This window comes from Bactrocera tryoni, chromosome 3 (assembly GCF_016617805.1).
Source record: "Bactrocera tryoni isolate S06 chromosome 3, CSIRO_BtryS06_freeze2, whole genome shotgun sequence".
NCBI lineage: Eukaryota > Metazoa > Arthropoda > Insecta > Diptera > Tephritidae > Bactrocera > Bactrocera tryoni.
Window position 1 is genome coordinate 26,489,559 of NC_052501.1, and position 18,765 is coordinate 26,508,323.

Sequence of the window (18,765 nt, forward strand, 5' to 3'; positions counted from 1 at the left end):
TACCGTATTTTTGTAAAGTTTTATTCCGCTATCATCATTGGTTCCTAATGTTTATACTCGTATTATACAGAAAAAGCATCAGATGGAATTCAAAATAGCGTTATATTGAAAGAAGGCGTGGTTGTGAACCGATTTCACCCATATTTCGTACATGTCATCAGAGTGTTAAGAAAATATTATATACCGAGTTTCATTGAAATCGGTCTAGTAGTTCCTGAGATATGGTTTTTGGTCCATAAGTGGGCGAGGCCACTCCCATTTTCAATTTTTAAAATAAGCCTGGGTGCAGCTTCCTTCTGCAATTTCTTCCGTAAAATTTAGTGTTTCTGACGTTTTTTGTTAGTCGGTTAACGCACTTTAGTGATTTTCAACATAACCTTTGTATGGGAGGTGGGCGTGGTTATTATTCGATTTCTTCCATTTTTGAACTGTATATGGAAATGCCTAAAGGAAGCGACGCTATAGAGTTTGGTTGACATAGCTATAGTAGTTTCCGAGATATGTACAAAAAACTTAGTAGGGGGCGGGGCCACGCTCACTTTTCCAAAAAAATTACGTCCAAATATGCCCCTCCTTAATGCGATCCTTTGTGCCAAATTTCACTTTCATATCTTTTTTTATGGCTTAGTTATGACACTTTATAGGTTTTCGGTTTCCGCCATTTTGTGGGCGTGGCAGTGTACCGATTTTGCCCATCTTCGAACTTAACCTTCTTATGGAGCCAAGAAATACGTGTACCAAGTTTCATCATGATATCTCAATTTTTACTCAAGTTACAGCTTGCACGGACGGACGGACGGACAGACAAACGGACAGACAGACAGCCGGATTTCAACTCTACTCGTCACCCTGATTACTTTGGTATATATATATATATAACCCTATATCTGATTCTTTTAGTTTTAGGACTTACAAACAACCGTTATGTGAACAAAACTATAATACTCTCCTTAGCAACATTGTTGCGAGAGTATAAAAATTTGGGGGGGGGAAAAATTTATTCAAAATATGGATATCTTAAAATCAAAAAAAAATGTTTAAGAACTAATAAAAAAAAATTGTTAGAAGTGTGTGGTGTGCCCTTGATTGTCTAATAAAGATGCATATCTTCTAGGCATAGACCTAATTAGTTGTGTGGAACAGAATACCACACCTTTGAATCTTCTCTCAGAGTTCCGACTTAGTTGTCAGTTTAATGGGTCTAATATTTTCCTAAACAATTTTCCTTAAGTTTTCGATCGGATTCACATCTGCTGATTGCACTGGCCAAGCGATATGTAACGCTAACACCATGACCTGAAAATCATGTTTTCTGATATCCCAAAAATAGAAGAAACAGACCCAAACCGTTAGATTGCCACCAAGGGGTTTGAAGGACTTATGTAGGTATAGCGAACGCACATTTCTTTATGCTTCGGATGTCGTACTCACGTCCAACTATTATGCCCTATCGTATTGATTTTTTTTTCAGATCATAAGTACGATTGCATATATGCTTTGACACCTTTCAGGATAATGTGCAAAGAGATTTTTCTGTCGGCCTATTTTTCCAACTTTATTTCTAAAATTTTGAAGGCACCAAACACATATTTTTGGAACATATGCAATATCTTTGCAATTTTTCTTTGTTTGTGACCTATATGACAACTTGGACACATAAATAGCTAAATCTGAAAAGAGTTATGTATGTATATATAAACCTATATGACAACTTGGACACATAAATAGCTAAATCTGAAAAGAGTGGGACACATAATTGCTAAATCTGAAAATGATTTACAAGGGTCCATTTTACCATTTCTTCGAACAGTTTACTAGACGCCATACCATGTAAACGCGCCCCAGACCATGATACTTCTACCGCCATGGTTAATGGCTTTTTTCGTATACCTGGGGTTAAGGTCTTGACCTTGTGTACGACGTACAAATGTTTTTCCACATGTACCTATCTTATTTATCTTGATTTCATCGATCCAAAGTATGTTCCTCCAAAATTGTGCTGTTTTGTCTCGTGTGTCCATTTTGACAAGAGTGGTTTCGTCCTGCTAATTCGTCCAGAAAGGTCAGCGTCGTTTTCTACCAGCTTTCTGGACACGTCCACACTATATACGTCATTAACTTTGATCATAATTTCTCTGACAGACCTAAAAGGATCGGCTTTGTACTTGCGTACATTGGGTTTGTTAATACTAATATCGGTTTTATGTGATCTTGGCTTTCTTGGCATATTTTTGTTGTTACGGAAAGAACATTGTATACTAGTTTTCGAAGGAAAAGCATTACTTCAGCAACTTAGGTAGCTGCTTCTCCTTTTTTGCACATATCATACAAAAACGCTCTTTTTTTTTGTCCGGTGGTTTTCCCTTTCCATCTTAATGAAATATCGACGAAGTAATTATTGATTTGCAAAATGTAATTAAAAAAACAGAAGAACCTCACACAAAATTCATAATAAATTGTGAACTTAAATATGTGCTATTTATGTGTTCACTTCAACTCAATACTATGAACAATATGTTAGAAGACTATTGTTGCCATGGGAAAAAATCTACGTATATTAAATATCGTGAAGATACCTTGACATTATCTGCAAAATCTACAATCAAACTCAAACGGCGGACACTCCATATAAAAGAATTTTAAAATTATGAACAAAGCCTTACTATTTTTTGCCCAAAGTATAATTTTATATATTTTTTCTTTTGCATACTCACTTGATCTCTGATTCTTAATGAAGTAAAGTTGCAGTCTTTCTTTGAATGTGTTTTCGTTTACGTAATATTCCACACGGACTCTGAAAGCAGAAAGCAGAAAATCCCCACGAAATGGGGAATTACAGCAATTAGTGGCGATTAGTAAGAAATTGTAGCGCTAAGTGGTGAAATAAGTACTTTGCATGTGCACAGAAAATCTTCCAAAACACATGTAATTTAATTGGTACGATAACTTACTTACAAAAATACAGTTACTAAGTACAGAAATAATTATTTCACTCACATATAAGAGTTAAACACATACTGACGCCTAGCTGGAGATACAGAAGTAGAAAGAATTTGCTAAATATAATTGTCAAAGGAGCTGAAATTCGTGGTATAGCAGTGACAAGCGCTGGGTAGGTGTGGAAAACTATTTTCGCTGCGCGTGTTTTACAAGTGGCAAGTTGTAAACTTTTTACTTATGATTGCTTTAGCTGCTTGTTAGCAAAAACGTGCAAGTATTTGAGTAGTTTTTCGTTATTTCGCACATTTTTGCAATTGTAACACTTTTTGCTGTGTTGCACAGTGGGACGAGAGTGGTAAAAAATTTAATAGTAAAATGTCAGAAAACAGAAGCTCAATTTTCAAAGAAAAATACTTGACTAAGTGTATCGCAAACTTTTCTTTTATATAAAAGATTGTTAATAGCTTTCGTAAACAAAAGTACAGGGTGTTACGAATACATGTAAATTTTTTTAAAGTTTGTAAAATTAGGTTTAAGTTAATTTTTAGTTTTTAATTTGGATAAACAATTATTTATTTACTAGGAAGATATATAAATAGTTTTTTTCTTCAATTTATACAACTCGCAGTGATTTTTGGCGACTTGCAGCAGAAACTTTCATAAACTGCTAAAGTTTTTTGCTTAAAATTTTTCGCACTTTACCGCGAGGATGCCGAAAGCTTTATGTCCTCATGTTGCATATTACTTTTGATCAAAACGGGATTACCCAAGAAATGCAACGGTAAATCGTTAGTTGGAACCGGTGAAGATGGGTGGTGATGCAGCCAACAGGTTTTGAAAGTACTGTTTTGTTATTTAAAATAAAAAAAAAAATCGACACCCTGTATTTAAATTTTTTTCTTAAGAAATCATACAAAACTTCTGGCTTTAATATATTTAATAGTGGTTTCTTCCTAACAAAACTATTTGTTAATTTGGTTTTTATATTTTGAAACAAAAAAAGTTGGTTCACCCTGTAGTCAAAATTGTCTGCTTACAATTACAAAAAGCTCTCATAAGTGCAATTTATTTTATGATATTTCACGATAATTTTATATGATATGTGCAATAAAAAATATTCGCTAAAACTTTTTTAAGTGTTTGATATTAAAAATAATAATGTTGATCTACCCTGTATTTCAATTTGTTTGCATTGTAGAGCAGAAATAAAAATTACATCATATTTGCTATTTTAAATTGAAGTACACTAGATCTCAGGCGTATTCTCGAAACGAACTCCGTTTCCCCGGGTTATCTTAACAGGCCAAATGGGAAGTGGGCCTTAAACAGTGAAGATACACTTCAGATGCTTCTTGATGGTCACCTCCCGAGCAGTACCTCCTCTAGGGAATATCGCTCGAAGTGCTGCAAGATGATAACCTTTGTCGACCTTTTGGTTGAAATACTCTTAATCAATTTTTGCAAATGTTTCAAGTCCCCGAGACCGGATGTGAACATTCCAGCACAGCTGCAGCCGGCTGCTAAGGAGTCATGCAGTTAGTTGGCGCATTTCTATGCGAACTGAATTATATTGGGTTACATCCTGGTGGCCTGGAGACGAGTCAGACTTACGTTCATCCCAACGGCTGGTAGGAGCTCCCACCTTACGACCAAGGACTCTAGGCCAATCAACCTATTCCCCTTCTTACTAAAAACTATGGAGAGACTGATGGAATGGCACGAGGGAGCTTTCAATAATGTCCAGCAGAAAGTCATTACTGCTCTGGATGCTTTTGGGGTTGAATGAAACCTCATTCTCAGCCTTCTGTGCGACAAAAGAACGACTCATCCGCTCAATGAAATGTGAGTAGGGGAACCCCAAAAAGTGGATTGGAGTTCTCTTCTATGTATCCTGGTCGTTAACAACCTGCTCAAAAAACTTGAGGATCACGGCTTCCGGGTGATTGAAAATGTAGACGAGTAGCTCTTATGGTTAAAGAAAATTTTCTGAATACCGTGTATGAGTTGACGCAGGGGTATCTTAGCATCTTAACAAACTGGGTCGGAAGTGGTCTCGACATCAATATTATATTTTATAAGATCCCAGTGGCACCGCTGACGCAAATGGGAGCCATCAATCTGCAACTGGCGGATACAGCGAATTATCTAGTCAAGCTCTAGAAAAACCGCACTTGCAAAGAAACTCAAGAGCTTTGAATGGGCGGCGTTCACCAGCATGTGTGGTAAACTAAGGTCCACTCCAACTATGGCACTTAACGCCATCTTGCTCGTAGACATCATCGGAAGTTGCTATCAGACTCAGAGAATCTGGGTTCTTAAAAGTACACGTATCTGAACACTCGGATATTCTCAAACAGTTTGACTTCATACGGGATCATTTGGATCACGAAGTCGCCAAACCGAACTCTGGCGGCTCCTTTTCTGCACATATACCGACGAAGGAGGTGTTGGTTGGAAGAAGCCGTTGGAGGAAAGGAGCAGTGAACTTCTTTACGGATGGTTCAAGGCTTGCTGCAAGATTGGTGTAGGGGTTTTCTGTCAGGAACACTATATCAACTCCAGCTACAGACCTCCTGACTATCGCAGTGTCTTCCAAGCCGAGGTTGCTGCTACGGAGTGCTGCCTCCTTCAGAGGAGTGACTATTCACTCAGATAGCAGAGCGGCGATACTAGCCTTGAATTCATTTACAGTGCACTCAGGATTGGTCGGAGTAGAAGTGCCTAACCACGCTGTCAATAGCATCGAGTGTCTGTGTGTTAAGACTGCTATGGGTGCCGGGTCATAGCGGAATTACAAGAAACAGCAAAGCTAATGAGCTATCGGTAGATTAGGAGCAGGTCGGTGCTCCAGTATGCTTTTGTCTTCTACTACTAGATAGCTGGGCTTCGCGAAAGCTTGGTACATGCGCTGTCACAAAAGCCTTTTGACTCAAGGCAGATATAGTGATCTCTTTGCTCTCCGTAACGCTAGCCTCTCCCTAGTTGTTGGGCCATTGTCTTACTGTTGTAAGGTTGGGATTCTTACCAGACGCCATTTGCAAAAGCTGATATAGTAGTTCAGTATTCTTTACAGCATTTTTTTTTGCTCAATGTGCACCATCTTGCCACTGACTGCTGTTGAAGTGCGAATGTGTTTTTTTTTTTTTTTCAATTATAGCAAAGCTTACACAAATATCACACGCACACACACACAGTGCCGCACTTGTACACATGTTCTCAAAGTTTAGCCTGACTTACAAGCATAATAACTAGCTGTGGCACGCTTTCGAGCTGCCGCCGGCTACTGAGTGTCGCTGCAACTTGTATGCACAGCGCACACGGGCCAACGGGAGATTTATAGTTTTCTTGTTTTTTTCGAACGCCTTCGCAATTTTTTGCCAACTTCGCCTGCAGCCACTGCTCAACGCGCACGTACACAAGCACCGCTCTCGTATGTATTGTTGCTGTTGTGATTTGTATGCTCGCCCCGCACTACCAGCTTATTTTGCTTGTAAATTTAGTGTAACATTTCACTGTCGCACGCTCGCTCTGCAATCTTGCACGTGCCATACGCGCATTCTCATCCGCAACAGTGGCAGCGACAACAACAAGACGGGCAACAGCAGCTCAGCGGTATTTATCTTTAGCATTGCACTTGAAAATGTCAAGTGGTTGCTTTTCAATTGATAATAGCAGCAGTTAGTGTGCCCTAGCCCGCTACTCATTGCAACTAACTGAGTGCGCGTGTGTGTGTAGGTGTCTCAAACAGTGGCACTTGTGTTTCTTACGTAAGCTGCTCTTAGCCGCGTCCCTTTTGCGCAGACGCTTATCCCTGTCTTAGCTAGCAGCGCGTGGCACAATTCGACATATGCGTGTGTATGTATGCATGTATGAGTATATATACAATTTATGTGTGAGTGTGGTTTGCATACCAAAAAGCCTTAACGCTTACTACATTGCTTGGAGCTACGCTTTCGTTGTGCTACTTTGAATGCCTTTCGTAGTTGCGCCACTTCAAATGCATGCGGCATGCAGCAGCTGCGCGGCTTGCGGGGCACGCTTGTAAAATACAGTTGCTAAGCATTGTAAAAACACGCAGATAACGGCGAGATGAAGTACTAAAGGCAATGTCGTCATCGTTTGTATTACAACATATTTTTTATCTGTCGCAGTGTGCTTGTGCAGCAACACTTTTTGGCATCTTTTCGCCTTTGGTGTTGGAAAAAGTTGCCAATGTGTTTGACAGCAGCGTTAAGGCAACACTTTCATAGCACTGGCTTAGGTGTTAGTATGAATATTTTGCGAAAAGTAGTTTTCTTTGATGATTTCGGCGGAAAAATAGCGGGGAAAAAAGAGGGTTTGCAAATAGCAACTTTTCTCTAAAATATTTTTTCCTTATACTTTAATATTTCTTGATAAATTATATCAAAATGTTCAAACAATTTTTTTATAGATTTGCGCATATTTGCAAGCAATATTGGGTAGTCGAAAAAGTCTTTTCGTATTCTGTCAATAGATGTCGTTGTAGTCGTATATCTCCAGTGCTACTAATCACATTGTATTATACCGCTTAGTGTTGGAAGCTTTTGTTTAACCAAAGCATCATTTAGCCAAAAAATAATAATTTTGGGGAAGTTAGAAAAATTACAGCTGTTTAAAAATGAAGAAATGCGCTAATTTTGAAATTTTTGTATAAAAATGGGAAGATTGCCACACAAGCCACCAATGAAATTGAAGTTTACGGAGGCGATGCTGTATCAGTTCATGTAGCACAACAACGGTTCGCTCGTTCTGGAAATTTCGATTTACACTTCCATATGAAAGTTTTACACTGATGGAATAATGTCTCTAGCGGAAAAATGGCAAAACGTGGTTGACAAAAATGGTATATGGTATGTATATATTGGTATATTTTATTTATAATAATAATAAAAAAATTGAAGTTGATTAGAAATACGAAAATACTTTTTCGACTACCCATATATATGTACATATATACCGAAATCAAAAAATCTTTTCTTCATCTTGGTCAAGAATATGTTAAAATTACTGGATCTAGAAAATTTTGTTTTTTTTTAAATTAACCAAAAATTTGTATTATTATTTTTATTTTTATAGCTGACATTAAAAATAACTTAAAACAGAACTTATAACTAATGACTATACTAAATTCGAAGAGTTCTCTCGTTTTCCTTTCGAATGCCATTCACCAAATTTTTGACGTCTCTTCTTACTTTCATAGGTGTCGCTGCTAACTTTTTCTTCTCTTCTTTCCTACGATCTTCTTTTTCCTGCATTTGGTCGGTATATATTGGAAAACTTAAGGAGTTTCGGATTGGTGGTTGACGTGGGGTGTTCGTGGAGATATTACTTTGTATCCTCATTCTGAACATTTTCCGTATTTATAGATTTCTTGAAATTTTTTTCGCGGCTTCTTTGCACCAACTTTTCTGGTAGCTACTTAAGCGTTCCGGTTCTCAACTGTAACTGAGTTTAATTTGCCATGTGCGCCGAATTTATACCTTGAGCTGTCAAGCAGGTACATAACGGAGAAGACAACGCCTTACCTGCGGGGTCATAACTTGTAGGGCAGTGGCGCCGCTAACCTTCAGGTCGACCGATTTCAACCAAGTTTCTTGCATAACATTATACCGACATTGTCACCTATATATATAAGCTAGTTAAGAAGAGCTAAGTTCGGGTAAAATCGAAAATTTCATACTCTTATTACTTACCAGGATCAAAGCTGTATAAATACCTTATGCCCAACAATACTCTGTTATTAGAAAAACACGCTTTCTCAATTTCATTAGGGGCTTCCTCGCGTAAAAAACAAAATTTTTTCAAAAATTTCTTGTCATTCAAAAGATGAAATATTTTATTACAATTTTTAATTTTTCCAAACATACGCTATTAGCAAAAAAAATTTCTAAAATTTTTCTAAATAAAAAGTATTTTAAACTCGGCCCTTGCGACGCCGCTTTGGCAGGATAACACCTTGCCGATGAAAAAATACGTGTTTTAGTTAAAACCTGAACTTAGAACATCGACGAAAGAAAAACAAATTGAACAGTGGATTTTTGACAGACGTTTTTACAAAAAATGAAAATTTCTGTAAAAATTTCGAGAGGTGTTTTTAAGAATTCTTAGTATCTCCAAAGACTTGTCTAAAGTTTGAAGAAGATCGGCTTTAGTAGCTCTGGAGAAATTTCGCAACCGACTTCAAAATTGAGTTTCGTGAAGAACGCGTTTAAAGACGGCGCACTTTAGCCTAGCTTGTTCTCAAAGCTATATCTCTGAAAATATTACTCGCATCAACTTGAAAACTTAGGACATTTATCTATATATTAGAAGACAATACAAAAATTGATTTTTTGAAACAGGCAAACCCATAAACTCCATAAATTAACACTCACTTTGACCGACATATGTTATATAAAGTAAACCGTAGTTCAATAACTTGTGTGTTAGGTATATGGGAGCTAAGACAACTATTGATTCGATTCAACGCATTTTTCATACAAAGACATATTGTTATCAAATTGATTTTTTGAAACACAATAAAAAGTTTGCAACAAACCTGGCGTCCACAGATACGGTACCTGGGTGCAAAAAAAACAGTTTTAGTCCAATGTGGGCAAACTTTTGTCATAAGATGCCATATCTATTGATGGATCGTGCAAAGTTCTATGTCGTTATATTAATTTGTTGCTTTATTTGAATACTGTAAGCGCGAAAGGAATTAGATGGGATATTATTATTTGGTTGAAAACGGGACAGTACATGCCAATATATTGGTTTTCACCTAAGTTATGTGCCACGTCGATCCTCGTCCCAATTTGACACCGTTGCCATATATTAACTTTCGTTTATAGCATACTTTAAAAAACGAATAGTATGACCCGATATATCTTCGTAGAAAATGTGGAAAATTGATTTTTTGAAACACGTAAGCCTAAGTATATAACCTCATAGGGTAACACTCACTTTGACCGACATATGTTATATAAAGTAAACCGTAGTTCAATAACTTGTGTGTTAGGTATATGGGAGCTAAGACAACTATTGATTCGATTCAACGCATTTTTCATACAAAGACATATTGTTATCAGAAAGTGATTCTTTCTCAGTTTATAGTCTGACAGATTGACCGATGTTTTCAATAAATAGCTTGCAATAAAAACTGGCGTCCACAGACTACGTACCTGGGTGCTTAAACAGTTCTCGTCCAATTTGAGCAAATTTTTGTCATAAGATGTCGTACTTGATGGATAGTGTAAAGTTCTATCTCGTTATTTTAATTGTTGCTTGATTTGTGTCCTGTAAAGCGAAAGTGAAATTAGATGTGGTTTTGGTCTGATTTCGTCCACTTTCGCACTGTAATATAATATTATTATTTGGTTGAAAACGGGGCAGTAGATCCCAATATATTGGTTTTCACCTAAGTTATGGGCGGTGCCACGTCTGTCGTCCCAATTTGACACCGCTGCCATATATTTACTTTCGTTATAGCATACTTTATAACGAATTGTATGAGTATCTTCGTAAAACTGTGTGGAAACATGTACTTTAGAAGTAAGTCGATGTCATTCATAATGAGCTTAGACATTCAATAACACTGGGAAACAGAGAGGATAGCCACTTTGGAGGCAGCTGAGCTCCACTTATATACTTATTTAATTACTTGTCTATAACTGCATTAGACGCTGCATAGATGTCCTTGCAAGTCTCAAGATATATTTTTGATTTGTAAAATTAAAATATTCGGCGAAAAATGCAAAGAAATGTGTTGAGTTTTTAGAAAACTTAAACTTAAAAAACTTTGTGTGGTAGAGTTTGTAAAGAGAGAATAATGCAAACAGAAATTGAAATATTTTTTTAATCTCAGTCCAATGCTTTTCTTTGCATTTGATGGTTTCTCTCCCCGCTCTGTAAGTTGTTCCTTGCAAAGTTTTCTTTGACTTCTCCTTTCTGCATTTACTTGCCATTGTTTGAAAGGTCGAAAGTAGAAAAAGCGGCGCTTAGAACTCAAAAGTGTGCTGAAAAAGTGGTTTTGTTTTTGCAATTTAATATAAATTTATTTTTTTGTAGCCAAAATTGAAAAAGGCAAACCAAAAACTACTTAAAACGCTCTTCTGAACCACTTTTATTCATTATAGAAAAATATGTGCCAATAAAAAGAGAAAGCGAAACTTTCTTTCCCACCCTTCTGCACCTGTATGAGCTGACAAAGCAGTGCTCTGCACTTGCTACAAATATACCTAGAATACCTACTAATCAATTCTTCATTTCGAATAGTTATAATATTTAATTTATGTATATTTTTATATATATATTTTTTATATTTTCATTTATATATGATTTATTTTAAATTAAAAAAGTAATAATAAAGTTAATTTACAAGTTATATTTATTTTGATAGCTGAACTTAAAAATAATTTTAAAGACTTATGTCTATACTAAATTCGAAGAGTCCTGTCGCTATCCTTTTGAATACCATTGACCAAATTTTTGACATCCCGTCTTAATTTCCTAGGCGTCGCTGCTAACTTTTTCTTCTCTTCTTTCCTACGATCCTCTTTTTCTCGCATTTGGTCGGTGTATACTGAAAAACTTAAGGAGTTTCGAATTGGTGGCTGACGTGGAGAGTTCGTAGAGATATTACTTTCTATCCTCATTCTCAACATTTTCGTTAATTATATTTTCTATATTAATAGACTTCTTGAAATATTACTGCGCTACTGTTTCGCACCAAGTTTTCCGGTAGCTACTTGAACGTTCAAGTTCTAAACTGCAACTGAGCCTTAGTTGCCATGTGCGCCGAATTTATACCTTCCGAAATCAAGCAGGTAGATAATTTAGGTAGGACTAATTTTTATGGAATGCCCAAGAAGGCATCTGTCAGATATGTGGGCGAGTTAAGCATACCTGCGATTAAGTACAAGTGAATTTGAAGGGAGCAATTATGGAAATACAGGTACAAAAGTAGAAATAATTACTTTCTAAGGAATTTTAAACAAACAACTATGTATATTTGTCGATAGTTGATCTCGTACATAAATGAGGAATACAAATTTCAATACTGCGGAAATTTGATAAATTCCAAAAATTTACTTAATGTAGATATGTGAAATAATGTTCCACTGTTCCCTTAAATTTTTAAAAATATTACGCAGCTCAACATTATAGAATATTTGGACTATAAGAGCGCTTCTAGTTACTATTGATATATTATATTATAATTTTGGTAATTAATCTATTAAAAGAAGTTCGGCTGTTTTTCAGAGGTAACTAGTTAAGCCCGTAACCACAATTGCAGATAGAAATATACTTGCGGTCAGTTACCGTTGGGCGTGATTCAAGTAAAGTAAGTAAAACACGTAATCTAGTTTTCAAAGAAATTTATTTTAATAAAAATTATGTTTTTAAACAAAAAAAATGTATTGCCAAAGAAGCGCGTTCCACTCTCTTCTTTTATGTATAAATCGTCACCTAAAATGCAAAATAACGTAATAAAAATTTGCATAAGTTTACGGACGAAGGAAAAACGTTATAATAGAAAAAACTCATAGTGAAAAAAAATTGAGTTTTGGTTATAAAATGGTTAGTAATTGGTTATATCTATAATGGTTAGTAATTGGTTATACATGGCTATATATTGGTTATACACTGGTTATATATTGGTTATATCTGACAGCGGAAGCTGAAAATTTTATGCTACACACATATACGCAATATGATGCAGAGAATTGTCAATAAAAAAGTCAATTTCGATGTTTTTGATGATACGCATTTTGCATTTTAAGTGACGAAATATAAAAGTGATTTTTACTACAACTTCTCATGAAAGAGTAAGGCTTGTGCCAAATTTAAAAAAACCATGTATTCTGCTATATTATTCTCTACTTCAGTTAAATTATTTAACACTTTTCGCATGTAATATTAGAGTAGCATCCATTATATGAACTATTATGCAATGCACCGAGGGCATTAAAAATGGATTAGCTCTGCTTTTTGTTTGGCATTTCATTGGAGTTACGTGCGTTTTTTGTTTGAGCGAAAATTTTGCGTGTTTCAACACAATTTGGTCCATTTGCCATAAATATGCTCACGTGTAGGCGCTCATAATGTAATTCTATTCAGGTGAGTTCCTACTCTTCACACTCATTAGCGTCCTTCTAACTACCTGCCTTTGTTATGTTTTACACATGTGATTGCTTATTCCTTGAATACAATTCATAAATGAAGTTATTTGTGTATAGTAATAACATATGTGCTTTAAGCTAATATTGTATTGTGCTGTAGAAATATGTAAGCAGTAATTCGATAAATGATCTTTATTTTTTTATCATAAAGAAGCATTTACGTACAAGAATATGAACTACATAAATCGTTTTTTACGACATTATAAGAAGAAAAACAGTTAATACATATTACACCCATGGTGGCCTACCTTTCATAACTAAAGAAGTTACCATGCAACACTTGATGCTACTCATTTAGTTTGTATGGCTGCTATGCATATGTTATAGTAGTCCGAGATCTAGAAAATTTCTTTCAGAAAGGATCTGTAAAATCTGAACTGTCAAATGAAAAAGCTTTCCATAGAAGCACTTGATTTCGAACGTGTGCTGTTTGTATAACAGCTTAATGCAGTAGTGGTCTGATATCAGTGAATCCGACAAATGTGGTACTTTCTAAGATAAAACAACGTGTGCAAAGTTTTAGATCGGCATCTTAAAAATTGAGGTACCAGTTAGCGTTTAGTTCAATATATTCATTATTTTAACTGGGAGCCTATTTTAGAGGCTTCAAAAAATCGCTTTTTTTGAGGGTATTTTTGGGAGGGAAAGAAATAATTGATTAAAGCGAAATTTCTGGGGTTCATAGTTATATACATACGTATATAAGGTTGTCAAATATTTCCCTTCCGCCTTTTTGTCTTTTGCGGATATGTATAAAGCACTACAGAGCTCGTATCTGGCAATAGTATTGAATTGAAAGGTTTTGACATAACCTACGAAACGACGCTTTGCATGAGTTTGGTTATTGCGTTCAACAGTTATAGGCGTGTAAACATGGAGTTCACTAACGCCAAAATTCGCGCTATTTTAAAGTTTTCCTTCGTTAAAGGCAAATCCGCTAGATAAACATTTCGCGAAATTAATGGTGTTTTGGAGGATAGTACTCTATCACTTCGAACTACGGAGGAATGGTTTCGACGATTCAGTGCGGGTGAAAACGACACCATGGATAAGCAAGCCGGCAGAGGACCTGTGACGATGAATACCGATCAAATCATGGCAAACATCGAGTTACACCGGCATGTGGCGTCTCGTGACATCGCCCAGAAGATGGGAGTTAGTCACCAAACCATTTTGAACCATCTGCAGAAGGCTGGATACACAAGGAAGCTTGATGTTTGGGTGCCGCATGATTTGGCGCAAAAAAACCTTCTCTACCGGATCAACGCCAGCGATATGCTGCTGAAACGGAATGAACTTGACTCATTTTTGAAACGGATTTTTGAAATGGTGGTGAAAAATGGTTCACATACGACAATATCAAGTGAAAACGGTCGTGTTTGAAGGCAGGCGAATCGTCCGAAACAGTAGTCGAGCCAGAATTGAAGGCCTGGAAGGCGAATAATGAAAAAGGAGATGAATTTGTATATTCTAAATACAGAACTGGCTGACTTCGTGGACGAATGCGCCAATCCAGCTGAGCATATAATTTTCCAACAAAACGGTGAACCGAAACATATGGCGAAAATTGTCCAAGAATGGCTACAAAAGAAAAGTTTTAAAACTTTCGAATAGCTGGCACAAACTCTACATCAAATAAACTGAGCTTTCAGAGAAGTGCCCATAGATACTGTGTTGCTCATACGACATGGTGTACTCTAAGCGTATAGTACTCGTACAATTATTGAATAATTTTAACTGCGTATAACTTTTGAACGAATATAATTATGAAAAAAATTCTTAATTTTTTTTGTAGAATGGAGAGTTTTCTATTAGAATAACACTTTTTGAATGATATTCGCTTGCGAAATAAAAGATTTATTGCAAAATGTCAAAAAATCCATAAAAAAATATGTGGAAAAAGTGAAATGATCTAGGTTTAAACGAAAATAGAGAATAATAGAAACAATACAGGAAAATAAAGAACTTGATTATGTGGGGGTGCTTTTATATAACGAAACCCAAAACTTCATGCAGCTTCTGCCAACAAATCAGCACACGAAATAACGCATATATTTATATATAATATATCCATGTATATATATATCTACTTATATACACATGAATTAAATTTTCCACTCTATTTTCAAGCTTTAAGTTCTCAGCTAAACGTTTTTAATATAAATCCCGCACATTAGCGTTTATCAAAATATTATGGCTCCGTGAAAGCGCTGCAATAGCTTTATAAAATGAGAAGCACTTGCGGCAGCGCTAGCCAACTGTCCACTTAACTTTATTAAGCGACTGAAATTGAATATATAACACACGCGCACACGCACACATAAACACAGCCGCATTTTCATTTCATACCGAATATACCATTCAAGATTTACAAGCAGCGTGGGCAATGGAATGCTTTATGCTTATGTCTTATGCCTTAAGGCATTAAATTTAACAGCAGTGTCAGCATAGAACAACATAACAACTGAGACAACAACAACAACAAACGGCTGTGCCATTCAAACCGAATTACAAGATTGGACACCTGTGAATTGAATTCGAGAATGACTGAGAGAGGTCACTAACAAATTTATGATGCCGCCACAAGAGCAAAGCAGAAATAACGGTACACGTTGTAAGTGGAAAGAAGGCAGCAGAAATGTGGAAGAGAAGGTGCCGAGTGATATAGTTCTATGGAGTTCTTTGGAGTGAGTGCAGGTAGATATAGATGGTTGAGCTTCAAAAGGAAGCGAAGATGAAATAAAGTGGCGGGAAGAGCCGAGGATTTCAGGTAAGCAAGGGAAGGAAAGGGGGTGGTGAGTGCTACCGCTCAATGGTTAGGGCAACAGTAGCATAAGTGCGCTGTTGTGGGAGTCACTTGGAAGCCGTACATTAGCCTCAAAGACAGTGGATGAAATAAGGAAAGGAAGAGGGAGGAAGATGAGGAAAAAGAGGCAACGCAGAGGAAAGCTGCAATAAATACACGAATGAATGCCATAGAAAAAGCAAAACGAAACACACAATAAAATAAACAGGGAAACAGTTATAAAGCGGAGCGAAAATTGTATTAAAGCACGCTGCAAATACGCAGCAAAACGGCGCTGAAAGCGGTCGCTCGTGCAAATAATTTAAGCATGAAGATCTGTTGCAGCAGAAAATCGCTTAATGCCAAGGAAAACACAGAGCGAAGCTAGGAAAGAGGCAGAAAGAGAGAAAAATAAACGGTATTTGCTGGCGCTGGCAACAGCTTTAACAATTTTGTACTTTTCACCGCAGCTTGTTGTAGAATTCGCGCTATTTTGTTGTTGCAACAACTGCTTGCCGCTTAAGTTGACCGCTAACTTTGCCGCGAGCGGCAGCGTCAAGTGTTGCGAATGTCAGCGCCGCGACGCGCAGTGTCACCCAGCCTTGTGTGGCAATGTTGTGGCATGTGGCAAGTGAGATACAACGCGGGCTATGCAGCTTTTTACAGAGCACAGCATGGCGGCGACATTTGTAGCTGCCACTGCCAAAAGTACTAACACAGCCGCAGACACATACTCCAAAGCAAACTTACAACTGTCTGCATGGGTGTGTGTGTGTGCGTGTTGTGGTTGGCACACACCCGCCGTCTGGCGTGGCATCAAAGAGATTTCTATCTGCATTTGCGTAAAATCCGTCGCATTTTTCCTTTGCATATTTCATAATATTTCATTTCAGCACTTCTGTTGTGTCCTCTAGTAGCATTTTGTGGAGAGAGGGAGGTAGGGAGGGCGCGCTGTACAGGCAGGCCGCTGCTGTTGCACAGCAGGCATGGCGCGACGGAGAGAGATTAAATGCGTTAACGCTTGAAAAGCTTCTTAAGCTCATGGCGGCCAACGGTATCAGTTGCTCGCTGTCGATGCTGGTGAGTGTGTGCGATGTGGCCCGATTTGCCGCTCGAGTGGTTTCTACGGATGTGCTGGCTGGCAGAGCAGCTGCTTGCGAGATGCAGCATCAGTGCTCTCATTCTAAATAATTTGCATTTTCTGGTTGTTGCCGCTGTGGCTTTTGTTTGCGTATTATGGTAGTGAATTGTTTGAAAGTATTATCCTGAATAGAGCGAAATGTGGACTAAGCTAAGTGTTTTCAAGGGCAATTAATTTTATTGCGAATTTCAGATATAAACATCTTTTAAATTATTTTTCAAGTAAACTCTTTCAAAAGCATAGCATCGATAAAACATTTTTTTCCATAGAAATGTTTGTGTTCTATCAGTCAGTTTGTGTGACAGCTATATGCTATAGTTGCTCGATTTGAACAATTTTTTCACAGATTGTAGCCTTGGGCAATAATGCTTGCCAAATTTTGTGAAGATATTTTGTCTTCTGAAAAAGTTATTCATACAAGAACTTGGTTTTGATTGCTCAGTTTGTATGGCTGTTATATGTTATAGTGACTTGATTTCAAAAATTTTCTCGCATATGAGAGAATTGCTTTGAGAAATAATCTCTGCCAAATTTCGTGAAGATATCTTTACAACTAAATAAGTTGTTCATACAAGAACTTGGTTTTGATTGTTCAGTTTGTATGACAGCTATATGTTAGAATGATCCGATTTAAAAAATTTTCTCGTATATAATAAAATTACTTTGGAAAACAATTTCTGCAAAATTTCGTGAAGATATCTTGTCACCTAAGCAAGTTGTTCATACAAGAACTTGGTTTTGATCGTTCAGTTTGCATGGCAGCTATATGTTATAGTGATCCGATATGAATAATTTCTACATGGGTTGCATTATTCCCTTAAGTAATAACCCATACAAAATTTTGTATGGAAGATATGTTGTCAAATGACTAATGCACTTTATTCCTATCGTTCAGCTTGAAGGGTCATTCAGAAGTAGTCCGTTATTTGTAGTTCCGACAAATAAATGACTTCTTGGGAAGAAAACGACGTGAACTGATAGGCAAGCTCGCGTACATAGGGACGAACATTGCTAAATCGACTCAGCTCGTCATGCTGATTATTTAATCACATATACCTTATAGGGTCTTCCGCGCTTCCTTTTGGGTGTTACAAACTTCATGTAAAACCAAATATACTCTGTTTAGAGTATATTTACTATCGGGTTGTGCATTCTTATGGACGAATATTCTCTTCCGTGTGGAATTGGGCGAGTCCGTGTATTTTCGAAAAATGGACAATAGGACAATATCGGCCGGTGATTCTAATCTCGAAGTTTCTCGAAGAGATGTTCTTCTCCGTTATTGTTGACTCTTTGGTTCATGAATTTCAAAGTGGTCGCATGAAGATCTGTTTTGAACCACAACTGGCTGCATTGAAATTGGCTACCACAGAAAAGAGCTGATAAATGCTTTAGAAATACTTCAACATGGCGGGTCACGTAAATTAAATCCTGCATGAAATATTGACCACAATAAAGCTGACGATGAGTTTTGCATTTGATCCCTTCGAACACCAATGGCGGTTGTGAGAAGACGTCATAGCAGTGTTTGACGACGGTAAGGCGCAATTCTGAGGAGTTTCTCTATAATTTCTAAACGAGTCTCAAAAAGTAGATTAACTGATATATATCAGAATATTAAGAACTAGAAAACAAATTTTGTTTTTTTTTAGGACTAAAGAACGGCTCATATGTACAAGTTGTATGTAACGCAGATCATATTCTATCTTTTCACG

General features: G+C 36.9%; 1 protein-coding gene across 1 annotated transcript in view; it reads right to left on the reverse strand.

Moving 5' to 3' along the window:
• The window catches only part of LOC120770006, a 244,279-nt gene that overhangs the window by 12,216 nt on the left and 213,298 nt on the right, over window positions 1-18,765 (reverse strand). The window contains exon 3 of the mRNA XM_040097099.1: window positions 2,715-2,794. Within this exon, the coding sequence (XP_039953033.1) occupies window positions 2,715-2,794 (80 nt within the window). The remainder of the gene's footprint in view (window positions 1-2,714; window positions 2,795-18,765) is intronic.